At 45.2% G+C, this 22198-nt stretch overlaps 5 protein-coding genes and 1 long non-coding RNA gene across 9 annotated transcripts; 3 read left to right on the forward strand and 3 right to left on the reverse strand.

Annotated features, from left to right (window-relative positions):
- Nucleotides 1-854: 854 nt before the first annotated feature.
- LOC6901855 (protein SPT2 homolog) lies at nt 855-3710 on the reverse strand. Its single transcript, XM_002133357.3, has 4 exons — nt 3500-3710; nt 1785-3219; nt 1511-1717; nt 855-1450 (listed from the first exon to the last, which is right to left on the reverse strand). The coding sequence occupies exons 1-4, from the start codon at nt 3560-3562 to the stop codon at nt 1359-1361; spliced, it is 1797 nt and encodes a 598-aa protein (XP_002133393.1). The 5' UTR covers nt 3563-3710; the 3' UTR covers nt 855-1358.
- Nucleotides 3711-5258: 1548 nt separating this feature from the next.
- LOC4815643 (uncharacterized) lies at nt 5259-7036 on the forward strand. The gene is made up of 2 exons (XM_001355230.4): nt 5259-6617; nt 6673-7036. The coding sequence occupies exons 1-2, from the start codon at nt 5525-5527 to the stop codon at nt 6894-6896; spliced, it is 1317 nt and encodes a 438-aa protein (XP_001355266.2). The 5' UTR covers nt 5259-5524; the 3' UTR covers nt 6897-7036.
- Nucleotides 7037-7220: 184 nt separating this feature from the next.
- Nucleotides 7221-7728, reverse strand: LOC117184856 (uncharacterized). Its single transcript, XR_004470324.1, has 2 exons — nt 7426-7728; nt 7221-7355 (listed from the first exon to the last, which is right to left on the reverse strand). It is a non-coding gene; the product is annotated as an uncharacterized lncRNA (long non-coding RNA).
- An 84-nt stretch (nt 7729-7812) lies between these two features.
- Roc1a (Regulator of cullins 1a) lies at nt 7813-8895 on the forward strand. Its single transcript, XM_002133356.3, has 3 exons — nt 7813-7974; nt 8188-8215; nt 8358-8895. Exons 1-3 carry the CDS (start codon nt 7885-7887, stop codon nt 8576-8578), a joined length of 339 nt encoding a protein of 112 aa, XP_002133392.2. The 5' UTR covers nt 7813-7884; the 3' UTR covers nt 8579-8895.
- Nucleotides 8896-9245: 350 nt separating this feature from the next.
- Nucleotides 9246-20140, reverse strand: Hmt4-20 (Histone methyltransferase 4-20). Of its 3 annotated transcripts, none has more exons than XM_033383915.1 (4): nt 19175-20140; nt 15277-16010; nt 13436-15203; nt 9246-10676 (listed from the first exon to the last, which is right to left on the reverse strand). In XM_033383915.1, the coding sequence occupies exons 2-4, from the start codon at nt 15997-15999 to the stop codon at nt 10489-10491; spliced, it is 2679 nt and encodes an 892-aa protein (XP_033239806.1). In that variant the 5' UTR covers nt 16000-16010; nt 19175-20140; the 3' UTR covers nt 9246-10488. The 3 variants fall into 3 exon arrangements, with proteins under 3 accessions (XP_033239806.1, XP_033239807.1, XP_033239805.1); XM_033383916.1 differs by having other exon boundaries at nt 10068-10676; nt 13655-15203; nt 19175-20136; XM_033383914.1 differs by having other exon boundaries at nt 10563-15203; nt 19175-19381; nt 19454-20137.
- A 499-nt stretch (nt 20141-20639) lies between these two features.
- Nucleotides 20640-21753, forward strand: SkpA (SKP1-related A). 2 transcript variants are annotated; one of them, XM_033383918.1, is made up of 2 exons: nt 20640-20796; nt 21044-21753. In XM_033383918.1, exon 2 carries the CDS (start codon nt 21060-21062, stop codon nt 21546-21548), a length of 489 nt encoding a protein of 162 aa, XP_033239809.1. In that variant the 5' UTR covers nt 20640-20796; nt 21044-21059; the 3' UTR covers nt 21549-21753. The 2 variants fall into 2 exon arrangements, with proteins under 2 accessions (XP_033239809.1, XP_033239808.1); XM_033383917.1 differs by lacking the exon at nt 20640-20796 and adding an exon at nt 20945-20969 and having other exon boundaries at nt 21044-21554.
- Nucleotides 21754-22198: the final 445 nt, after the last annotated feature.

A 22198-nucleotide genomic window follows, 5' to 3' on the forward strand; every position in this document is an offset into this window, starting at 1 on the left:
TTCTTTGTGTGGGCGGAAGGGGGTGGGGCGAAATTTTGAGATATACCTTTTTTTAGTGAGATCTAACAGAAGTGCGGATACCAAATTTGGTTACTCTAGCTTTAATAGTCTCTGAGATTTGAGAAAATCCCCAGATTTGCATTCTTTGCGGGGGCGGAAGGGGGTGTGGCGAAATTTTGAAACAAACTCGTCTCGGTCCGATATATTAGGAGTGTGGATACCAAATTTGGTTGCTCTAGCTTTTATAGTCTCTGAGATCTAGGCGCTAATGTTTTACTCTAAGCCGAATATGCTACGTGTGTGTTAGAGAGAGACAGGGCGAGAAAAAATGAAATTGTTTTCTTGATGCTGGCTATAATAATACGATCCAATTCAGATTCTGCAGTCTATAAGATATGGTCATTCTCTACGATTCTGCGTTTTTGGTTTTATCTTATCGTGAAAATTGTGGATGCCACAGATTTTCGCCCTTTGTGGGGGCGGAAGTGGGCGGGGCAAAGTTTTGAAATATTTTTGTAGCAGTGACATATCACAGAAGTCTGGATCCAAAACATCGTTGCTCTGGCTCTTATAGTCTTTGAGCATTAGGCGCTGAAGGGGACGGACAGACGGACGGACGGACAGACAGACATGGCTCAATCGACTCGGCTATTGATGCTGATCAAGAATATATATACTTTATGGGGTCGGAAACGATTCCTTCTGGACGTTACACACATCCACATTTACCACAAATCTAATATAACCCAATACTCATTTTGAGTATCGGGTATAATTAGGTTAGTCGTTATTGAACACCCTTGTATGTCCGTATGCACATACATAGGTCCGTATGCAAAAAATGTACGTGTATATATTTTATACGTATGTATGTATATGCATCGACGCTAAATATATGTTTATGTACACATATGTAAATATATACGTACAGAAATATCTGAAATGCAATGCAAATGGATTTGTAAACGTATACGTATAGACATACATAAATTTAAATGCTGACGTGCTGAACTAGTGCACACAGTTTTTTTTTTAGATTTCCCTAAAATAACACTCAATTTTACGCATAACGCAACAATAGGTTCAGCATTGATAGGTCGTAGGTGGCATCGTTTCGCAAGAATTAAGAATTTGGTAAACTTCAGTGTAGAAAAACCGGCGGACCTGTGGTGAAGTGGGGGGATCAAGTAGATTCAGGCTGAACATTAACCAAGCAAATATAGCATCGTCCTTTGCGTTCGATAAGCAGCACTACATTGATGTGCGGAAGTGTGGTAATGTATGGATCAAAAAATCAATCCCATCCCATACATCCATGGCGCATAATATTGAGATTTGAGCTAACATTGGGCGCTGGTTTAGTCATCGATGCGGGTGGCCTTTCGTCTGGCAATTTTTCGCTTCTTGTGAATCGCCTCCATGCGCATGTCCTCCAAGTCCTCCTGCAATCCTATCATTAAAACAAAGGATTAGCCATTAAGGGGCGGACCGGTAAAATATCCAAACTCACCCATTTTTCCACTGAGGAACTCCTCACGCTGCATCTGAGCAAAGCTCGACTCCATCTCGCTATCATCATCGTCGAGGTCGCGATATCGCCGCTTGTCATATCCAAATATGTCGCGGATATGCGAGGAAATGTCCTCTTCGCATTCGCCATCATCGATGAAGTCATCCAACTCGGAATCGTAATCGTCATCCTCATCGTCTATGCGTCCTAAGTGGAGAGGGGTGAAGATGATTATTTCGCCACATTTGACGGATCGAGTCAGCTCGGAACATACTTTTGGTGGGTGACTTCTGTTGGGGTTTGCCACGACCAGACGGCATAGCCCTGCTGCCTGATCTCTGGACATCCGCTGGTGGAAATTGGCGCGTCCTTGCCGGAGTACCACCGGCTGGACGATCTCCGGGCGAGAATTCCCGCGTTGGTCCATTTCTGCCGGCTGCTCCATAGGGAATCCTTATTGGAACGATTCTTGCACTGGCGACGGGACCACGCACGGCGCTGGGTCCGCGGACGGAACTGGGTCCAGAGCTGGTACTGAGAATTGGTTTGCCTAACAACGGCTTTGTCGCAGTGGCGGGAAGACGACTTCTGTCAGGTTTTGTGAAAGAGTTATGAGCTGATGCAGGGAGCCGGCTGGAGCTGGCGGCTGAAGCTGGAGGCGGAGCTGGTCGCGGCGCCGGCCGCTTGAAGACATTATCACTAGTTGGCTTTGCTTTGGATTCGCTTAAAGGAGGCGTAGAAGAGGGTTTGTTTGATGCGAAGCTGCTGAGCTTGGGAATGCGTCCGGTGGTTTCCATGCGACTGCCACCATTTTTGTTCTGATCCTTGGCCTTTAGTTCGCTTTCGCGCACCCGATCTCTTTCGGCACGCTGCTCCCTCTGTCGTTGACGCTCTTCCATCTCGCGCTTCTCGCGAGCAGACAAAAGACGCTCTGGCTCCTTCTTTTCGGGCTGGACGTAAACCACCGGTTCGTGCTGCGCTTTCGCCGCCAGACGTAGGACCGCCTGAAAATCCATAGGAGGAGGTCGCTTGGCTTTGGCCCTGCTTCTCTCCGCCTCGCGCTTCTTCCGCTCCTCCTCAAGACGTTCCGTTTCTGGATTGTAGACGGCCATGTCTCTGCAAGTGCTGTAGGCTCGCGCCACGTGAGCCTCCCGGATCTTGCTTTTGGAGCCGGAAGCCGTAGCAGAAGCGCCAGATGATCTTGCATCAGATGACGATCGCGGCCGAGTATGGGACATGGCCTCCTCCCGCTCACGGGTGATGGCTGCCTTGACACGCTCCTTCGTACCGGAGAGATCTTGTACCGACTGAGGACGGCTTGGTGCAAATCCCTTGTCCTCATGGACATCGCGCACTTTCTCAATGTACTTCTGATAGAAGGCATTCGACTCAGTCGACACATAGCCGTAGTCATCGCCTTCGCCCTCGCCCTGGTCACCACCGTTCTGGCCACCATTATCACCCTCGTTGGCATCCTCGAGCACCGACTTGTTGGCCGACTTAGTAACTTTTAGCATCTTTCGTATCTTGTTCTTGGATTTCTCGTCGCGCTTGGCTAACAGCTCGGTGAGTTTCTGGCGTTCCTTTCGTTTGCGCTCCTGTTCCTCGGCCTCGCGCCTCTTTAGAAACTTCTGGATGTTGCTCGACAACTCCTTGCTCGCCTTGCTCTCCTTCTTGGGCGGTGCATACTTGGTACTGTAGTACTTGCCCTGCAATGCACAAGATTAAGATTGCGAAAGCATGACAATTGGGGTCACTGATTGCCAGTCGGACTGGACCTGGAGAGGACCTTTGTTTTTGATATTCTGATTTGATTCGAGAATCACACGCAAATGCATGTGTATACATGCACATAGGTGGGTGGTAATGGCGAATATTGGTCAGGTGGAAAGGGGTGGGGGATGGTCAGGAAAATATTGCAAATGCATCGAGAAAATCAACAGTGACACGAGATGACCCCAAAAAACAGAAACCAAAGCCTGAACCCACCTTATCTTTTGTGACTGCGTCAGTTTTTTTTTTGGCCAAATGCAACAGCTCACCAAAATCCATGCTTAAAACTCTGCTGGGTGTCGCTCCTGGGCTGCCTACGATTCTTATTTAAAAATCGCGTTATCCTAATCCAAAATGAGCGAAACGTAACTTGTTGGTCGAAAACAGTGTGACAGCGGATTTATCGATATGGTATACAGTCTGACTCTAAAAAAATATACCGAAAATACAGCTCCAAAATATACCAAAAATACACGAAAGAACTATTTGTGTTCATATTCCATCAAGCATGAGGGTTTTCAAAATGACAGTTGTCTTGAGGTTAGATGCTTATAAGCATAAGAAAGAATATTCTTTCTACGGTAGCCGAACACCAGACGCGAACCCCATGGGACGGGATATTCTGTGTTATATGTGCGACATGTTCGTTCTATGAACTGGCACATCTATATACTGTATGGCTAGTAATATTAACTAAATTTGTATGTAATTATTAAAACCCAGCTAGTAGCTAGCTAGCCCCCGTCTAGTTCGGTGGCTGGTGCGCGGTGGGTTGTAGAGTATACAGAGCAACATTTTTTGTCTCTTCTTTGAGTGGTTCGGCGTTCGTTTACCATAGGGTTAGTCCGGAAAGTACCCATGTAGGAACCAGCCAAATCAGTAGTTCGGGCATGGTCAATTGCCACCGCCAGTACTAGAGGGAAGCGACACCTGGAGAAAAAATATGTACGTTTGTTGACAAGTTTGGCCGTATTTTTCATTTAGGCCTATGCAAGTGCCTACGTGATCCGTTATTTACTTTTTTAAATGCCTTTTTTAATATTTTTCAAAAAAAAGGATAGATTTTGATGGCAAACGATCAGGAATCACGAATAAGTATTCGATGTGCATTGGTCAAGAGAGTGAGTCCATAACGCGCCTTAAAAATATTTGAAAATACTGTTTGGTTTCTGTGTGTTTCTATCCATTTGACTATACAGTCTGGATTATATCCTAGGATCTTCTACTCTGGCGTTCGTCCACAGCCGCGTCATCATGAGCTAGCCAGCCCATGAAGTTATACAAGATGGGCTATTCTCGCAACGCGCTCTCTTTCTGATTTTATTTTGCTTAGTACAACCCCAAACTTCGCAAACAACAAACAGCGCTCTCAGTAGTGCTGAGCGTAAGTCCCGAGAGTTAGCGGCCTACCAGCGGTTAGAAGCGCGGTTATCGGTTGTAAAAAGAAAAATATATGACTTATTGATGGATTAACATAAATTTGACACCATTACCAGGGCAATTTGGCTTGCGCTTTTATAAATAATTTCTTCTAACCCAACCAAAATTAGGATCGGATTTAGACATTATTTTTGCGCGAGACTGGTCTCTTAACATGCGGTAAAAAAAGCTGTTTCCCGCCCAATTTTATTCGAAATGTAAGTGCAACCAATTAATTTGTTTACCATTAGCAATTTAAAAAGCATACAATCACATATTTTTGTGAAAACATATTGTGTGTGTTACTACTAACAAATGCAAAGCGTTGCTGGGCTGGCTTCCTCATGATGAAGTCGGTGGCCGAACGCTAGAGTAGAAGACCCTGGGATCTAATACAGAAAGTTCGGTTGCGACATGTTCGGTGTATGAACTGGCACGATACCAACAAATACAATCGCCTGCTTTTCTAGTATTAACTGATATTTTGATTTATGGAAAGGTTCCATATTCGGTCGATGGAAAATTTTGCTGACCTGTGTAAGGTGAAAAGGCAGTCGCGCAGTATTTGGTCGACCATACTTTTGCATGCGTATATCATTCCTGGTTTGGCGGACCAAATACTTCGTCGATCTTATTTCGATGATTTTAAGAATATATTTCTGCTGATTTTTTTTTATCATTTTTGGTATTAGCGAGAATTGCACAAGACGGCAGCACTGTACACGCAAGACTCTGCGACGTTAGCCAACACTGCGGAGATTTTGTTGATAGCAAAGCGAGAGGCTGAGTTTTTCGATAGCTGATTGACCAGCAAAAGTAGCCATGTCCGTAGATCACGACCCGATCCCAGAACAGTGCAGCAAGTGCGGAAAAACGAGCGGCAAGGAACAGCCGTTCCGGCCTTCGGAAACCGCCGGCAAAGTTGGCTGCGGCGTTGCTGAAGCACTGTGCGGGGCCTGTACGTCTGCAAAAGACGGGAAAAATAAAGGAAATTCGCTGAAATCAGAAACTGAAAAAAGTGTTTCAATGAACGTAGACGTAGATGCACCCACGGCCAATGCAGTGCCAGGAACAGAAAAGCCAGACAACCCACCACCTCCAGGACCAAGCCAGCCAGAAGAAAGCCCGAAGCTACCCTCGACGTTTGCCAAAGCTGCGGAACCATACACCAATCTAAAAAGGAAGCCAGTCAGCTGTCATGAATATCCTACCGAAAATTTTTTAAAGTCACCCGAAGCCCCCCCAACAAAAGGAACGACAGCCGAAGCCGGAGGAAAGGAGAAGAGCAAGGAAGAAGTAATGCAAGCTTCGCCTGAGGCCGCACTCTCTCGGACCACGAAACGCGGCGGAAAGATCACGAGGAGTAGCATCAATGGAACGCCAGCGGCCACCATTCCCGGAAATCAGACGCCCACAATAATGAAGCGCCTGCGTAAGAGCACGCGGGCTACTCGCTTTAAGGCGAAGCTGACGGGACGCTCGGGCGTCGGAGGTAATGGCGGACAGGCCAATGGCTACAATGGCACCCCCAACGGACCAGGGTCCACAACTCATCCGTATGGAACCGGATCGCATCCGGCTAACAGCAAGGCGCACTGCAAGTCTGGCGTGGGTAGTGCCGGTGGCTCACAGGGAGCCAGAAATCGACGCGCCATCTTCAAGCGTCCGGCACAGAAGACGCCCAAGGTGCAGGCTTGCACCAAGTTCGTAAAGAGCTTGTTCTATAAGGGGATCTACATGCAAATCGGTGATATCGTAAGCATTGTTGACGGCCAGCAGAAGCTGTACTACGCCCAGATCCGCGGTCTGCTCGTCGACGCCTACTGCGAGAAGTCGGCTTTCCTCACATGGCTGATACCCACTCAGGACAGTCCCGATCCACAGGACTGTTTCGATCCGGCCACCTACCTAATCGGTGAGCACATCTGTAGCTCCTCCTGCAGTCTTTCTTACGTTATTATCTCTTCCAGGACCCGACGAGGAACTCTCCCGCAAGCTCTGTTTCCTAGAGTTCGTGATGCATGCACCCAGTAACTACTACTACGACCGCAGCACGCCATTCCCCTTGCCGGACATCGACGAGTACACAGGACAACGGTCTGGTGGCTATATATGGACTCGTCTGCCGGTCGTCAAGAGGGATCGGAACGATACCCGCGCGCGCGAGCCAGTAAACAAGGGTGCTGCCTCCTAGCAGAACCGCCAAAAGCAAGAACGGCAAACGACAAAGACGAACAAAAAAGTGGCCGCCTAACGAAAAGGCCGTTCAAAATGCGGAAATTTTAATGATCTAATTTATTGAGAAAAATATATCCAAAAATCTGAGCACCAATATATGTATTTGATTTTTCAGCTTCACAAAAGAAATAAAATAGTTGACTTATTGATGCATTAACATAAACTTGACACGTATATCAGGGCAAATTAACTTTTGCTTTCTTTATAAATAATTTTTACTAAACGCTACCTTAAATTTAGCTTGGAAATAATTGGTCAGGGCAACCACTTTTTCGTTTTGGTGCAAACAGCTGACGCAGTCCGATTTGATTATTGGAACGTTGGCAAGAAGTACATTTTTGCGCATAACAATGTTTAGTAACAGCACAGACTGTGCTTGTAACACGCACGTTACAGAACATCTGCGTAGGGACAGCTATTTCCCGCCACATTTAATTCAAAAGAGAGGTGCAACAAATTAATTTTTTGATTTAATTTTTACTCACAGTTTGTCAGACACTGCAACTAAAATGTCTTGATCTTCTTAACTTGCGAGCTTCATGCCGTCTTTTTGCATTTTTATCACGCTGTACATTTTCAAATCAACCAGGTAAACTATTTTTGTTAGCGAGAATCGATGAAAGAACAAAACATATCGATACCAAAAATTTGTGAAACCGGGAACCGCTTAGAACGAAAACTAAACGTATTGACTGAAAACATAATCCGCAAAAGTAAGTAAAAAACGGAGCCTGACTGATGATGTATAGTTTCATCATGGGATGGATGTACAATAAGAATTTACAAACGGTTGTTCACCAAGTCAAGTTCGTTTTTTTTAATCGGTATATTGACGGTATATTTTGAAAAGACGGTATATTTCTGAGGGTCAGATGGTATATTTTATCGATAAATCCGCGTCACACTGAACTAGTGATTCTCACATTTCTTACGTTTGCAAATTAATGGACAGAAACATGGAGGTTGACGAGGAAGAATTTGAGGTGCCTTCCAGCAGTAGTAAGGGCGAAAAGAAGCGCTTCGAGGTTAAGAAAGTAAGTTTCACAAATGTAGCAACAAAATATAGCATGCACAAATTTTCTGGCGGTAACGTGCGCACACCGCTGCATATGTGAATCAGTACATGTGTGTATGTTTGCTTGTGACGCGTTCTACGATGAATTTATTATCTGTTGGGCATAACTAATTTTTTATATTTTTATTTTGCGTTCTCGCTGCCCCTACCTTGTGCTCCATTCTAAAATCAGTGGAACGCCGTAGCTCTATGGGCCTGGGGTGAGTAAAACATTCGTAATAGAGAGAATTTCTCTTTGTCTGCCGGCAATAGCAGGCCATCGTTTAATCAGTGAAATTAAAATCTAAAATACTTTTAAATTACTTCCTGCATGAAATAATTAACAATTTCGTTTATTGGCAGATATCGTTGTTGACAATTGCGCCATTTGCCGCAACCACATAATGGACTTGTGCATCGAGTGCCAGGCTAACCAGGCCTCTGCCACCAGCGAGGAGTGTACCGTGGCCTGGGGCGTTTGCAATCACGCCTTCCACTTTCACTGCATTTCACGTTGGCTGAAGACTCGTCAGGTGTGCCCCTTGGACAACCGCGAGTGGGACTTCCAGAAGTACGGTCACTAGGCTTTACTATAGTATCTCCTTCCCAACACAACACCACACCGTTCTGCTTCTCCTAAAAACCACATGTAACAAAACCCCATTTTCTTTGTGGACTCCCATCATAGCCACAAAGCACCTAGATCTCGGGGCACACACCAAACAACCCCAGGATATTGGGCTTCACACCACACAAACTCCCCTATCATCGGAAACACAGCACGGCTCCAGGGGTTCAGTAAACTCTTAGATGTAAGCCTGGGGAAAAGCCCGAAGCTCTCCTCGTTTCACGACAAAAACTTTGTACTGAAATAAAGAAGAAATCCTTGATTTGCGTGAAATCCTTTATTAGGTTGAATCTTGAATAGAAGGGTGAAATATGGGAAAGGAAATATATCCAGTGGGGAGTGCAAGACACTAGCTTTAAGACTAGAAAAAAGCTCGCAGATTAGTCGCATAAAAACCACGAAAATAAAGCCATAGCCAGATATTTTTTCCTAAGTCCCACAGGGGACTAGGATCTACGAGGGAAATATTCTGAAAAGGGTATGATAAAAATATCTATTTATAAAATGATTTGTGGGAATTTCGTTGTTTTGGATGGTGTGTTGAAAAATATATGATGATGTGGAATTATGTATTATCGATAGGTCTGGGTGGGGAACACCGATAAAGTAAAAGAACAGTAGCATGCATTGGTATAAACTAAATTTTATCTTTTAGTTTATTATGAATGTTGGCTGTGGAGCCACTCTTTATGAATTGTTTGTGGCTTACAAAATAATACACAGTAGTTACAAATATGAATAAAGTATATAATATAGATATCAAATATGATTAATGTATAATTATATGTAATATGCTACAGTTCAACTTATCCGTAAAGAGAAAAAAATCAGATTATCGTTACAAAATAATAATCATACCTATTTATGTATGCGGATGTATGTACGTATTCGTATCGTATAAAATGAGTAGAAACAAAATATATTTGGACAACCCAAATACATTTTGTGGTGCTGTGTGTGGGGATTGCGCGTGGTATTATATGTTGTGTAGGTTTTGTGGGTTGTCTGTGAGTGGGAGTTCTTATTCTGAAGATGATCGTTCGGATATGCGGATTAGTGTGTACCCCATCCATATACCCATGTGCAAATTTATATATGGTTTAAAAAAACATGACAACTAAGTGCATGTACGGATTGTTAAAATAAGATATTATTGGGAGGAAGAGGGTCCTAAACCAAACAAAGTTTCAGTTGCCAGTGGAACTATTGCGGATTTTTATTTTGGATTTTCCAAAAAATTTTTTTTAATTTTTCATTATTATTTTTGAAAGTTTATTCTCGGTTCGGTTTTGTCTCTTTTTATATTTTAAATCTGTTATTTATATACAATTAATTTGTCGTTTTATGTATATTTAATTATTGCGCCTAGTATATATATAAATTATTCAGTTTTTAATATTGCTGTTGCTGTTTCAGTGGCTGATGCTGCGCTATTGTTGCTGTTATTGTTGGGTTGGCTTTTGTGGGACTTTCTAAAAACTATACATGTAGATACACATATTATGTATATTTGCAATGCTTGTATATATAATTTTCATAAAGTTAACGTTAGTTGTAAGGCGTATATACCGCTGCTAATTGCGTTTGTGTCTGTGTGCATTGCATTTAGAATATTGTTTTTTTTTTTGTTGGTTTCTTTGTTTGCTGGTTTGTATGTTTTGCGGTTTCCTGTGTCATCTTCCTCGTTGTGGTAGGCCTAGGGAATAGGGCTTCCCCTTTATAATTGCAAATCGTTACCCGTAGTGCGAACAGTAAGAATCCCCGTTCTCACTCCTCTGCTTTATGCTGTTTTGTTGTAGCTGCTTGCTGTTTCACTGCTTGGTTGAGTAGATCTCCTGCCACCGCTGCCCCACGGCGTCCTCTGGCTCAACTGTACACGATTTGTATGCGATTTAGTTCGATTCTCAGTTTTTTAACGATTAAATTGTTGCTGTTGTTCCTGTTGCTGCTAGGGCTGCTACTGTTGAGGTTGCAGTTGCTGTCTTTATTTGTGGCGTTATTCTGCTGCATTTTTTCTTCATCTTTTCTCCTACTTTTACGCTTTAAATTTGCATCTGTAATGGCAAAGGGAAAAAGAAAAGCACACACACACAACACATACACATGCACGAGAATGCAAAGGTAGCCAAACAGAACAACACGGGGGATCCACAGGTTGGAGGGAGAAACAGACAAAGAGAGTGGGAGATATAAAGAGAGAACGAGAAATAGAAGAAAGCAAAAAAAAGTAAGTTATAATCAAATAGTTCAATTGATTTTCGTTTGTTCTTCTTTTCTTTTGTCTCTGTGTCTCTAAAATCTGATTTTGATACAATTTCTTGTGTTCTTTTGTTTCACATGATTCTCGTTTTGTTTTGGCTACCCACGGATCCAAGACCGGGACCAGGATTCGGGAGCGGAACCCGGAATGCAGGAATCCGGTACACGGCAACAAGGTCCTGTCACTATGACCAATGCAGAGGCTAAAACGGGACTTGGGTCCTATACAAAATATGAGGTTAGAACTGAATCTGATGCTGATAAGGCGCAGGGTGAAGATGCATGGACACCGGGGTTGGGTGGGGGTTGGACCAATGGGTAATGGATCTTGGCTAAAGCTAATGGATAAAACTGACGTGCGACTGTAGGGGATCAGATCGATTTTTGATCGGCTTATGTTAAGGCAGAAAAGCAGCAGAGGCAACGACGACGCAAGCAGCATGCAAATTCTCCTTATTCTCATCCTTCTCCATCTCATTTGTTCTCCTCTTTATCTTCATTTTCCTCTTTTTCTGCCCGTGCTTTCTTCTCTCAGCGTCAGCGGATCTTAGTCAAGTTACTTGGAGATCAGTCGTTCGTTATTGCTGTATATGGTGGTTATGATGTGGATTCTGGTGCTGTTGGCTATGATGATGGTGGTTATGCACAGGCGGCGAGCAGGAGGCGGACGTTGATGTGGCCACGCTAGTCTTCGCCTGTTGATGATGCTGCACCGAAGGCGGTGGCGGCTGCTGAAGACTGGCAAAGCTGGTGGGGGCCAGCAGGGCGCAAGTTCCGAAGGTGTGCTTGGGAATGGTCAGCGATTGTGGCAGAAATCCGTGTCCTGCCCCTACACCACTACCGCTGCTGCTGCTCACAATAGCCTGCCCCTGGCCCGGGCTTGAAGTTATCGGCTTCATGGCTCTGTATTTTCCAAGTACCTTTGAGCCACTACTCTGATAGTAATTGATGTAGGTTGCTTCCTCGCCTGGCCCGGTTCCTGTTCCTCCACGCCGTTCTCCTTTGGGGAAGTAGGGCGTGTTGGTAGTGGAGGTACAGGCAGAATAAAACGAGCCGCTGGTCGAAGATGTCGGCGACTGCGGTGTTTGGGCGGGTGCCACCAGCTTGGCCGTGGAGTCTATGCCCTCTGTTTGCACGTTGCCCGTGCCAGAGGACATGGGGATAACTGGCCCGACACCGCTACTGTTGTTGCTGGTTGTCGTCTGGGAGGAGGCGTTGACCGTCATGCTGGTGCCGCTACTGGCGTACGATGCATTAAACGAGTCGTCGCTTGCACTCACTCCGCCGCTGCTACTGTTTAGATCATCCACTCCGGTGGCTTCTGCTCCACCTTCCGCTGCTCCGCATGCTCCTTCGCCCGTTGGTGGAATGTCAATGGTGTGGGACTCGTTGCCGAAGATAAGGCGAAGTCGCTTTTTCTGGGGTGTCACGTACATGCTGGTGGTACTCGAGCTGGGATCCGGGGACCGCCGCTGGCTACTGCAGCCTCGCTGTTTCTTCTTCTGTTTCTTTGAAAGCGGATCGTAGTGGATGGTACTGGGTGGGATCGCTTCGAGCGGCACCTGTGGCTGCTCTGCATCCTGTTCGGGCAGATCTTCTGCATTATCGTCCTCGTTGTCGTCGTCGTCGTCTTCATCTTCTTCTTCGTCGTCGTCGTCGTCGTCGTCGTCATCGTCATCGTCATCGTCGTCGTCGTCATCGTCGTCGTCGTCGTTGTCGTCCTTGTCGTCGTCCTCGTCGTCGTCGTCGTCGTCGTCGACGTCATCATCGTTGCCATGCTCCGAGATGCCTTCCATTCGTAGGATCTCATACTCAATGTCAATCCCCTCTGCTCCTGTCACATCGGCACTGCCCACCGCTCCACCCGATCCAAAACTAGCTCCAGTCACGCCTGCACTACGTCCTCCGATAGCTCCATTGTGCCGGGCCAGATGCCGCTCGTCGCTGAAGCTGGTGCCGAGCTCAATGACTTCATCCAGAATCGGAGAACGCTTCATCCGCAGAGTGAGCTTCAGCCGACGCTCGGGAGTCTTCAGAAGGGGCTCCATGCTGCTGCTGCTGTTGGACAGTCTGATGGATGCTTTTTCGCTGGCTACCCCTGTTGCTGCTCCTGCACTAGCTGGTTGCTGTCTTTTGCGCAAGCTGCCTGTTGCTGTTGGTCCTGCTCTTGTTCCTACTCCCAGTCCAAATCCTAATCCAACCTGTCCACCGAAAGCCTCGCAATGGATGTGCTGGGCTGCAGCCAATGCAGCGGCTCGACGACTACGTTTCTGCTTGGGGGGATCTTCTTCCGCCAATAGATGAGAAGGAGGATAAGCCTGTTGAGCCTGGTTAAAAGTGTCCAAAAGATTCTTCTTATAGGCGGGACTGTTGCTGCGACGCGTTGCCTTCTGCTGCTGAGACTGGTGTAAGGACTGCGCATCAACTGAGGACGTGGATGTGGGTATAGATGAGGCCTCACTTGGTGGTGGCTTCTTTGATTTAACACTATGTCTACCGCTAAGATTAGAATTATGATTAATTCTACTGCTATCAACACTATTATGATTATTACAATTTGTAATCGTGGTTGCTTTGTTGCTGCTGATGCTACTTGTGGATGTGGTTGTGGCTGTTGCTGCTGTTATATTACTACTATTATGGGCAGTGGCTAATCTCCCTAGGCCTAGAAGTCCTAGTCCTCCTGATGCCGGTGCCGATGCTGCTGCTGCTGCTGCTGCGGCAGCTCTTCCCGCACTATTCCGCGTCACGCGCCTCTCCTGCTGCTGCTCACCATCCATAAGGAAAACTTTTGTGGGCTGCTGATCCTCGCCTCCGCGCACTTTCATCCCTTGACGCTCACTCCGCTGATGGTCGGTGTCGCTGCTCTCGCTGTCCGTGATATATTTTCCAAATGACTTTTCCTTCTGTCCACCTCGATTGGTTTGCCGCTCGCTGCGCCGCAGTTGTCTCTGCTGTCTCTGGTGCAGCGCCGCAATGGCCATGGCCGGCTTGCATCGCGTCACCAGCACCACAGCGGACTTGGCAGACATTGGGATTGTCAATGGCAATGGTAGGGGCATTGAAGGGGCGTTGGCTGCCACCACCTCGTCCGTGGAGGCTGTGGATATGCTGCTGCTGGTGCTGTTTACTCGTATGGACTTTCGCAGGGTGTTTGAGCGACCGTTCAATTCCGTGCTGGAGGAGGTAATAGTTCCACCAGCGGCACATGCACCTTGCCCTACTCCTACTACTGCTCCAGTGCATGTAACCGGTAACACCCCTGGCTTCTGCATCGCCAGCTGCTGTACGGCGGCTGTGGCTTCGGCCCCGGTGCTGGCATGCTGTCCGTGGTTGTGATGGTGGTGAAGAAAGTGCTGATGATGATGGTGGTGGTGGTGGTGCTGCTGTTGCTGGTAGGCCGCATTGGCCATGATCATCTCAGCATCATACTTGGTCATACCCTTCTGACGCAGCTCCTTCATGGTCAGGGGCGAAACGACCAAATTTGGCAGCTTCTTCTCCATCAAGGATACGGCTGCGGCTGCTGCTGCAGATCCCGGTGGCACAGAGCCCGCCTCTTTGCCAGATCCACGACCTCCCACAGCCTGTCCGGCTGGCTGGGATATGGGGACTGCCATTGTGGCTACTCCATTGCTGGCGATGCTGCTATCGTTGGTGCTGGTGGAGTCGTTAGTGTTGCTGTTGCTATTCGAAGTGCTGTTGGTCGAGTTCGCGCGACTCTTGATGCGATTGATGCGGTTGTCGGTTTCGCGGAGACGGTAGCCGCCACCGTTGCCAGCACCGCCGCTGGTCAGCCCCAGGCCCGAGGTCAGACCCAGCACCAAGCCAGTGGCATCATCAAAATGTCTGTTGTGCTTGCCGGCAAAGGCTCCCATTCCACGTCTCTCGCACGTCTCGCACTCGCAATAGCGGTTGCTGTCCCCGAAGAAGTCCTCACCATAGAAGCAAGTGATCTCCTCGCCCACCTCGATGTCACGCAACACCTTGACGCAGGCCGTGTCGCGTCCGGTGGCAAGGAACTTGCAGTTGGCCCGACAATCGTGATTGATATACGCCGCCGGTCCCAGCCAGAGTTGGGCGCAGTTCTTTCTGCAGCTATACATTACAGAGAAGTCATTTTTGCCCGAGTGCAAGAGGGCCGCCTCCTCGGTCTCGCTTAGCTCGGCAATGCAGCCAACCAGGCACTCGATCTTTTCGTTTTTGGACCAGCGTTTGGTGGAGCTGATCTTGGCCCCGCGCTGCTCCTCCAGGGAGTACCGGTAGCATGCCTCAATGGCGAACCCACTGTCCTTGTCAAATACGCGCAAGTAGCGTACAATCTGCAATAGGAAGTGTGAAATCAGTTAGCGCGTTGGACGTCGGGATGATTGAGGGCATGGAAGGTCAACTTACGTGGTCGTGCAACCGCTTTGTGGCGATCTTGTTCTTGTTCTTCAGGTGGCGCGGTATCCAGGGGCCATCGTAGATTCGCTGTATGGCCACGTCATAGTTCTGGCCGTGGATGAAGTCATCTACGATCGCCTTCAAATGCTGCGTGTCAACCTTAAGAGGGCGGAAGCGTATATTCATCTTGTGGGTTTGAAAGCCAAGATGCGGATCCAGTATGAGCGATGTTGCCAGATCGTCGTTCTCCGAGAGTTCCCGCGGTGACATCCCAGTGGACTGTGATAGCCGACTAACGGCGCTGCCATTACAGCCATTGAGAGAACCTCCTCCACCTCCACTTCCGCCTCCACCCACTCCTGCTCCACCGCCCACTCCGTTTCCATTTGAGGATTGATGCTGCTGATGGTGGTGGTGGTTGTGTGACTGCTGCTGTTGGTAATGGGGATGATGGGGTTGATGGTGGTTCGTCGTCGTCGCTATCGTCGGTTGCTGCAGCTGATGGTGGCTGCTTGCTGTGGGTGGTGCTTGGGCGGCCGTTTGGCTTTTTTGGGACATTGACGACAAAAGAGCCGCCGCCTCGCTGCTAGCTAATGAAGACGTTGAGCTGGTGGTAGAGGTGGAGCCACTGCTTGTGCTGCTGGCGGCGCTGTTCCCGTTGCTGTTGGAGCTGCTGTTCGTAAATCTGCTGCCAGTTTCACCGCGCCGCGTGTGATTCGAGCCGACAACCATTCTGTGGGAGTCTGAGAAAAGAAACATACACACTCATTACATATTGCAGCCGGTACTAGTACACATCATCAGACGAAATAATCAATCGTTTCAAATTTGTAATTTCACACCTGTTTTCAGATTCAAATTACCAACTGTTTTCTCTTTTTCTTTCTTTGTGTAGCTCTACTCTACTCTTCATACTCATTTCCACAGAACGAAGCGAGATGGCAATAGTATTCGGAGATGTTTTACGTTACTATATTCTTCAAAAACACTATCGGAAACAGATACAGATGCCAGTGATGCAGGATGATTTTGACTTTTGACTGATGTTTTTCAAATCAAATATTAAGTAAAATTATGTTTATTTAGATTTGTATTTATAATTTTTGAATTCGCCTTGTAGAAATTGAAAATTAACAATGAAAAAATAGAAATAGAAATAGAAAAATTGTACTTTCGATGAATGATTCTAGTCTAGCAAGTCAAACGATAGAATATACATATGTACGATGGTGGTCTGATAAGTTCTTAGCCTACAAAACAAAAACGTCTGCAAAGTAGACCTCCGTGGCGGCGATGACCTCCCCATTCGACTTAAATTTCTGTCCGGCGAGTGACTTTTTCAAGTTTGGAAACAAAAAAGGTCACACAGGGCCAAATCTGGAGAATACGGTGGATGTGGCAGCAGTTCGTAGTGCAATTTGACCAATTTGGCCGTTGCGGCGGTAGAGGTGTGAGCCAGTGCGTTGTTATGGTGGCCATGAGGCTAAGACTACGAGCCCGATTCGGCTGAAATTTCGACTGTAGCCGTCTAAAAGAATGAACTGAACGATAGCAAACCTCGTTTGCGATACAGGCTCCATCGGGCGGTGAGGCAAGTACTTATCAGACCACCCTCGTATGTATACCTTTCGCTCGTACTGCATGCTTTTCGTCCTTTGCGGGGGCGGAAGGGGGTGTGGCGAAATTTTGAAACAATCTCGTCTCGGTCCGATATATTAGGAGTGTGGATACCAAATTTGGTTGCTCTAGCTTTTATAGTCTCTGAGATCTAGGCGCTAATGTTTTACTCTAAGCAAAGCCGCCTATGCTACGTGTGTGTTAGAGAGAGACAGGGCGAGAAAAAATGAAATTATTTTCATGATGCTGGCTATAATAATAATACGATCCAATTCAGATTCTGCAGTCTAAAAGATATGGCCATTCTATACGATTCTGCATTTTTGGTTTGTTCGTATCTTTAAAAATGTGGATGCCACAGATTTTCGTTCTTTGTGGGGGCGGAAGTGGGCGGGGCGATGTTTTGAAATATTTTTGTAGCAGTGACATATCACAGAAGTCTGGATCTAAAACATCGTTGCTCTAGCTATTGTAGTCTTTGAACATTAGGCGCTGAAGGGGACGGACAGACGGACAGACAGACAGACATGGCTCAATCGACTCGGCTATTGATGCTGATCAAGAATATAAATACTTTATGGGGTCGGAAACGATTCCTTCTGGACGTTACACACATCCACTTTCGATCACAAATCGAATATACCCCAATACTCATTTTGAGTATCGGGTATAAAAACAGAGGTAGGTTCCGAAATGGAAGAACATCGTTTGCCAAATTTAAAAAGCATTGATGTATCGATAGTGCCATCGATACTAAAAATCTAAAAAGAAAAAAATGGAAATGAAAATGAAAAACCGATATAGCTTAAAAGAGCCTACATATGTATACTAGCGAAAGAAGTGGGAGTAGGGGGCAGAAAACAGAGTTTGATTTAATTGAACTCGACTTATAAACGAAGGAAGCAGGACAAAGGGAGATAGAGCGGAGGAGTGAGGTGCATATTAGATGTTACATGGGGTCGACGACAGACAACGCTCTCTCGAGCCAAACCCGCACTCACACAAGTGCGGAAAAAATCAATTAACTCGGGAAGCAAAGGGTTAAAAAAAAACCGTAGCGACCAACCAAATGGGATACAAAAATATTCTGATATTCAACACATCCTTTTTTCGAATATAAAATTACAGAGCCGACGCATTGAAACTAATTTGATTATCAATTTACATGTCCGACTATTTGGTTTTTGGACTTCAAATTATTTTTGCTAGAAGCTGCACGTCGTGGCGGTGTTCCATTAATATAGCGCTGACTGGCGATATCCGTTGATATGCAAATTATCACTATCAGTCGCTGGACGGCGAGAGCAAGTAGTCCTTTATGCCGATTTTCCTACATACATAAATACACATAATCAAAGCTCGTTTACTTTTGGAACTAAAAAAATTGCAAATTGCGGACGGCTAGGCTAACGTTCTCAGCTGTTTTATACAAACATATACATATGTATGTATATTATGCGTTCCTGTTGTGTTCGCGATTTCCGAGTAATCCAGAGGGAGAAGAGAGCAGCATATGCGCAGTGAGAATAAGTGAGGCCTAACTGCATAAGAAATTAGTAAAGTTTGTGACAACTTTATTTATCCTAGATCTTCACTTTTTACGTTCGTATTCCACTACACGTCAAGTTATGGCAGTAAAACAAGCGCTCATGGTAAAATCATACAGTTTGAGCGAGAAATAAATTCTTTATTTTAGATTTGTAGTCTATCTGGTGACAGCGGAGTGGCAGTGAAACGGTAGATTCATATTTTTAAACAAAAAGTTGGGGCTGGTATTTATCAGCTGAGCGTGCTGGAAAACATTATTTTTGGTAAAAAATAGTGTCATAGCTTTTCGACTGATATTTTCTATGTAAGTCTTTCAGTATGTAGTGAAGTGTAGTGGAATACGGCCATTGGTATACTGAGAATTTCGACGGTAGCTCTGCCAAAAACGTCTTTTTCTCAGGGGAACTGGAAGCTCGAAAAAAATGCGGAATGTCAAAATAGAAGAACTATAGGTGCTATCGAAATAAAAAAAATTTAGGTATATCCATCCTTTAGCTGTTTAATAGCTATGAAAAATGTTACAAAAGTTTGAAGGGAAACATTTTTAAAAGCCTTGCAAACCCTAGGCGAACATATGCTTTTCAGAGCTTGCTTTGTTACATGGGAACGAAAAATGGCGGCGCCTATTACACAGGAACGGAATACACACGTACAAACGCACACATTAACAAACAAGCAAACATATACATACAAAATGTTTATAATTCTTTTCTTTTTAATTTTCAGTTTTTGTAAACATTACCTTAAATGAATTATTCAGAAAGGCGCTACTGGCTGATGCTTTGCTTCTCTCCACTCTTTTGTCTTCGGGGCCGTTCCTGATGCTTTGTCTGTCGTTCTGCTACCTTCCAATGTGTTTTTCTTTTTGTTGAGTCGTCGGCAGAGACATGCACACACACTTGGACAGTTCACCTACAGGGCTCGTTTTCGGTTGTTGCTGGATGTTCGTCTGGGTTTGCATCAAAAAAATATATCACAGTGGGCCGGAATAGAAGCCGTTGGTAGGTTCTCTTGGTCTTACGGATACGGCGGAGCCCTCGGATTCGCTGCTGGTGGAGGCTCTGCTATGACAAATCATTTTCACGTCTTTGTTCCCAAAAAACATTTAATCGACGCCGTCCATGCCTCGCTCACTTGCTCCCATCCACTTCCACTTCCAGCCGCTTGATCAATCTTTCCTTCCGTTTCGCCTGACAGTTCTGCTCCCCCTCCACGAATGCGAATGGAGACGCACTCCGACACTCTACTAGAAGCTGCAGCCACCACACTTATGTGTACACGACGCATACACACGAACATGCAGATACATATATTCCTTCGCAACGACGACGTCGACGAGCGTGCGTATGTATGTATGCCTTTTTTCTAGCACTCTGCTTTTGCCTCATTAACTTTTATTTCTTGTATCGCGCTTACCGATATCGACGTATCATTTTCCTAGCGCGCATGTGAGCATGTATCGTTCTAAAAGATGGTTTAAGTAATGGCTTAAAATCAATTTACAAAAGGAGTTCGGTCTCGGACGGAGATTTCTTTTCCGCGTTATATATTTCAGCAATATTCCGAATCGGTTTTTTTTTCGCCACCCAAGTTAGGGATAGGGATGACAGAAGCAACGATACCTAATCTAGGTATATCGACCAAGGGGTTCTGTGTCCCTTTAACGATAGTTTTAGCTCATCAGAGCCATCACTAATTGTATCCGTTTCTCCGAAGTACCAAAAGAGTGTAACCACAAAACATCAGATACTCTATTCTGTTCGGATCAGTATGGCCGTTCACAGTACTTTTTGGTATATTTTGAAGTCGATAGTTAGATTTATGATATATTGGTATATTTAATCCATTTTATGGTATATATTAGTATATTTGATCGATTTTTTTTTGCAATAATTCCAGTCAGGGTAACCGTTTATGGTATTTTTTAGGTCTAAATTGAACCGACGGTATATTTACGGTATATCGGTATATAATGGAATATTTAGTTAATTTCATCAATCTATTAGATTTAATTTTTAAAGGTATATAGAAATACAATAAAATCAACTTTTAAGAATAAGCCAGTCAAGTATTCAATTGATTCCCTGATCGGATACAATTATGTTGGCATGGCTAAATGTTCTATATAGCTAGTAATATTCCACGGAATATTAAAAACGACGAACATGTAAAACAGAACTTGAATTTGTCTATAAATTTACAGTGTTTAAATGAGATGGTATATTTTGGTATATTTAACGATAAATCCGCGGTAACACTGATTCCAGTCATTTATCTGCGACGCTTCTAAAAACTGAAAATTTTGCCTGCAAAAATTCTTTAACACCTTCTCTTGCAGCATTTAACTAAAGAAAATACGTAAAGGTAAGCTTTCAACCAATAAAAAGGGTAAAAAACCGAAATATCAGCACTTTAAAACGCTTGTGTAGAGCGAAAAAATATGCACATATAGGAGCACTCGTAAATGTACATATGTGTGGCTTTCTACTTATATGCATTTCATCGACGCGTACCTGCATATGTGTGGATTCTTGCGTGTGCGTGTTTTTCTAGAAAATGTGTTTTGTTTTTTCTATATGCATATATTTCCCACGTTTTTTCCTATTTCTAGGGAGAAAATATCCAAAATGCCCAATATTAAACTGCAGTCCTCGGACGAGGAAATCTTCGATACCGACATCCAGATCGCGAAGTGCTCTGGAACTATCAAGACAATGCTTGAGGATTGTGGAATGGAGGATGATGAGAATGCTATTGTCCCTCTGCCGAATGTAAATTCTACCATTTTGCGTAAAGTTCTGACCTGGGCCCACTACCATAAGGATGATCCTCAGCCCACTGAAGATGACGAGAGCAAGGAAAAGCGCACCGACGACATCATCTCGTGGGACGCCGATTTCCTCAAAGTAGACCAGGGCACACTCTTCGAGCTAATCCTGGCCGCCAATTATCTAGATATCAAGGGTTTGCTCGAGCTGACTTGCAAGACCGTGGCAAACATGATTAAGGGAAAGACTCCAGAGGAGATACGTAAGACTTTTAACATTAAGAAGGACTTCACTCCCGCCGAAGAGGAGCAGGTGCGCAAGGAGAATGAGTGGTGCGAGGAGAAGTGAGAAGGCGTAAAAGGGAAGCGGTTGACCATCAAGCCGCCTTCAGCTGCTGGCTGATTACACAATAATTTAATAATTTTCATTTATTTGATTTATTAACCCTATTCTGCGGTTACTTTGTCATACACTAATTAAAATATGCGAAATTATGTACCCTATGCGTAAGAAAAATAGCTTCACATGAATAAATTTAACCAATCTAAAAAAATTTCTGGGTTGTATCGTAGTCCAGTGCTAGTGTCCCTCGAAAACTTAGTGCGTCGTGGGCACTGCCATCGCAGTATGGGACTTGGCTGCACTTGTCTTACCAGAAGCCCTGATGAATGTCGTTTTCAGACACTATGCTCAAAGATTATAGGGGTATATTAGTTTTGTGGTGGAAATGGATTTGTGTAACACCCAAAAAGGGAGCGTTTCCGACCCCATAAAGTATATATATATTTTTTATCAGTATCAATATCAATATAACTTTATCTGGTCATGTCCTTATCAATGGCTTATGCCACGCGAGTTACAAGTCCCAGTGAGGGGGTAGTTGTCCTTACTACAGGTGCTGGAAACTGATGAAGGGGAGAAGGGGTTCCCTTAAATGATGAATGCCGATTTGAAGGTAAAAGGGAAGCGGTTGACCATCAAGCCGCCTTCAGTTGCTG

This window comes from Drosophila pseudoobscura, chromosome X, assembly GCF_009870125.1.
Source record: "Drosophila pseudoobscura strain MV-25-SWS-2005 chromosome X, UCI_Dpse_MV25, whole genome shotgun sequence".
Lineage (NCBI taxonomy): Eukaryota > Metazoa > Arthropoda > Insecta > Diptera > Drosophilidae > Drosophila > Drosophila pseudoobscura.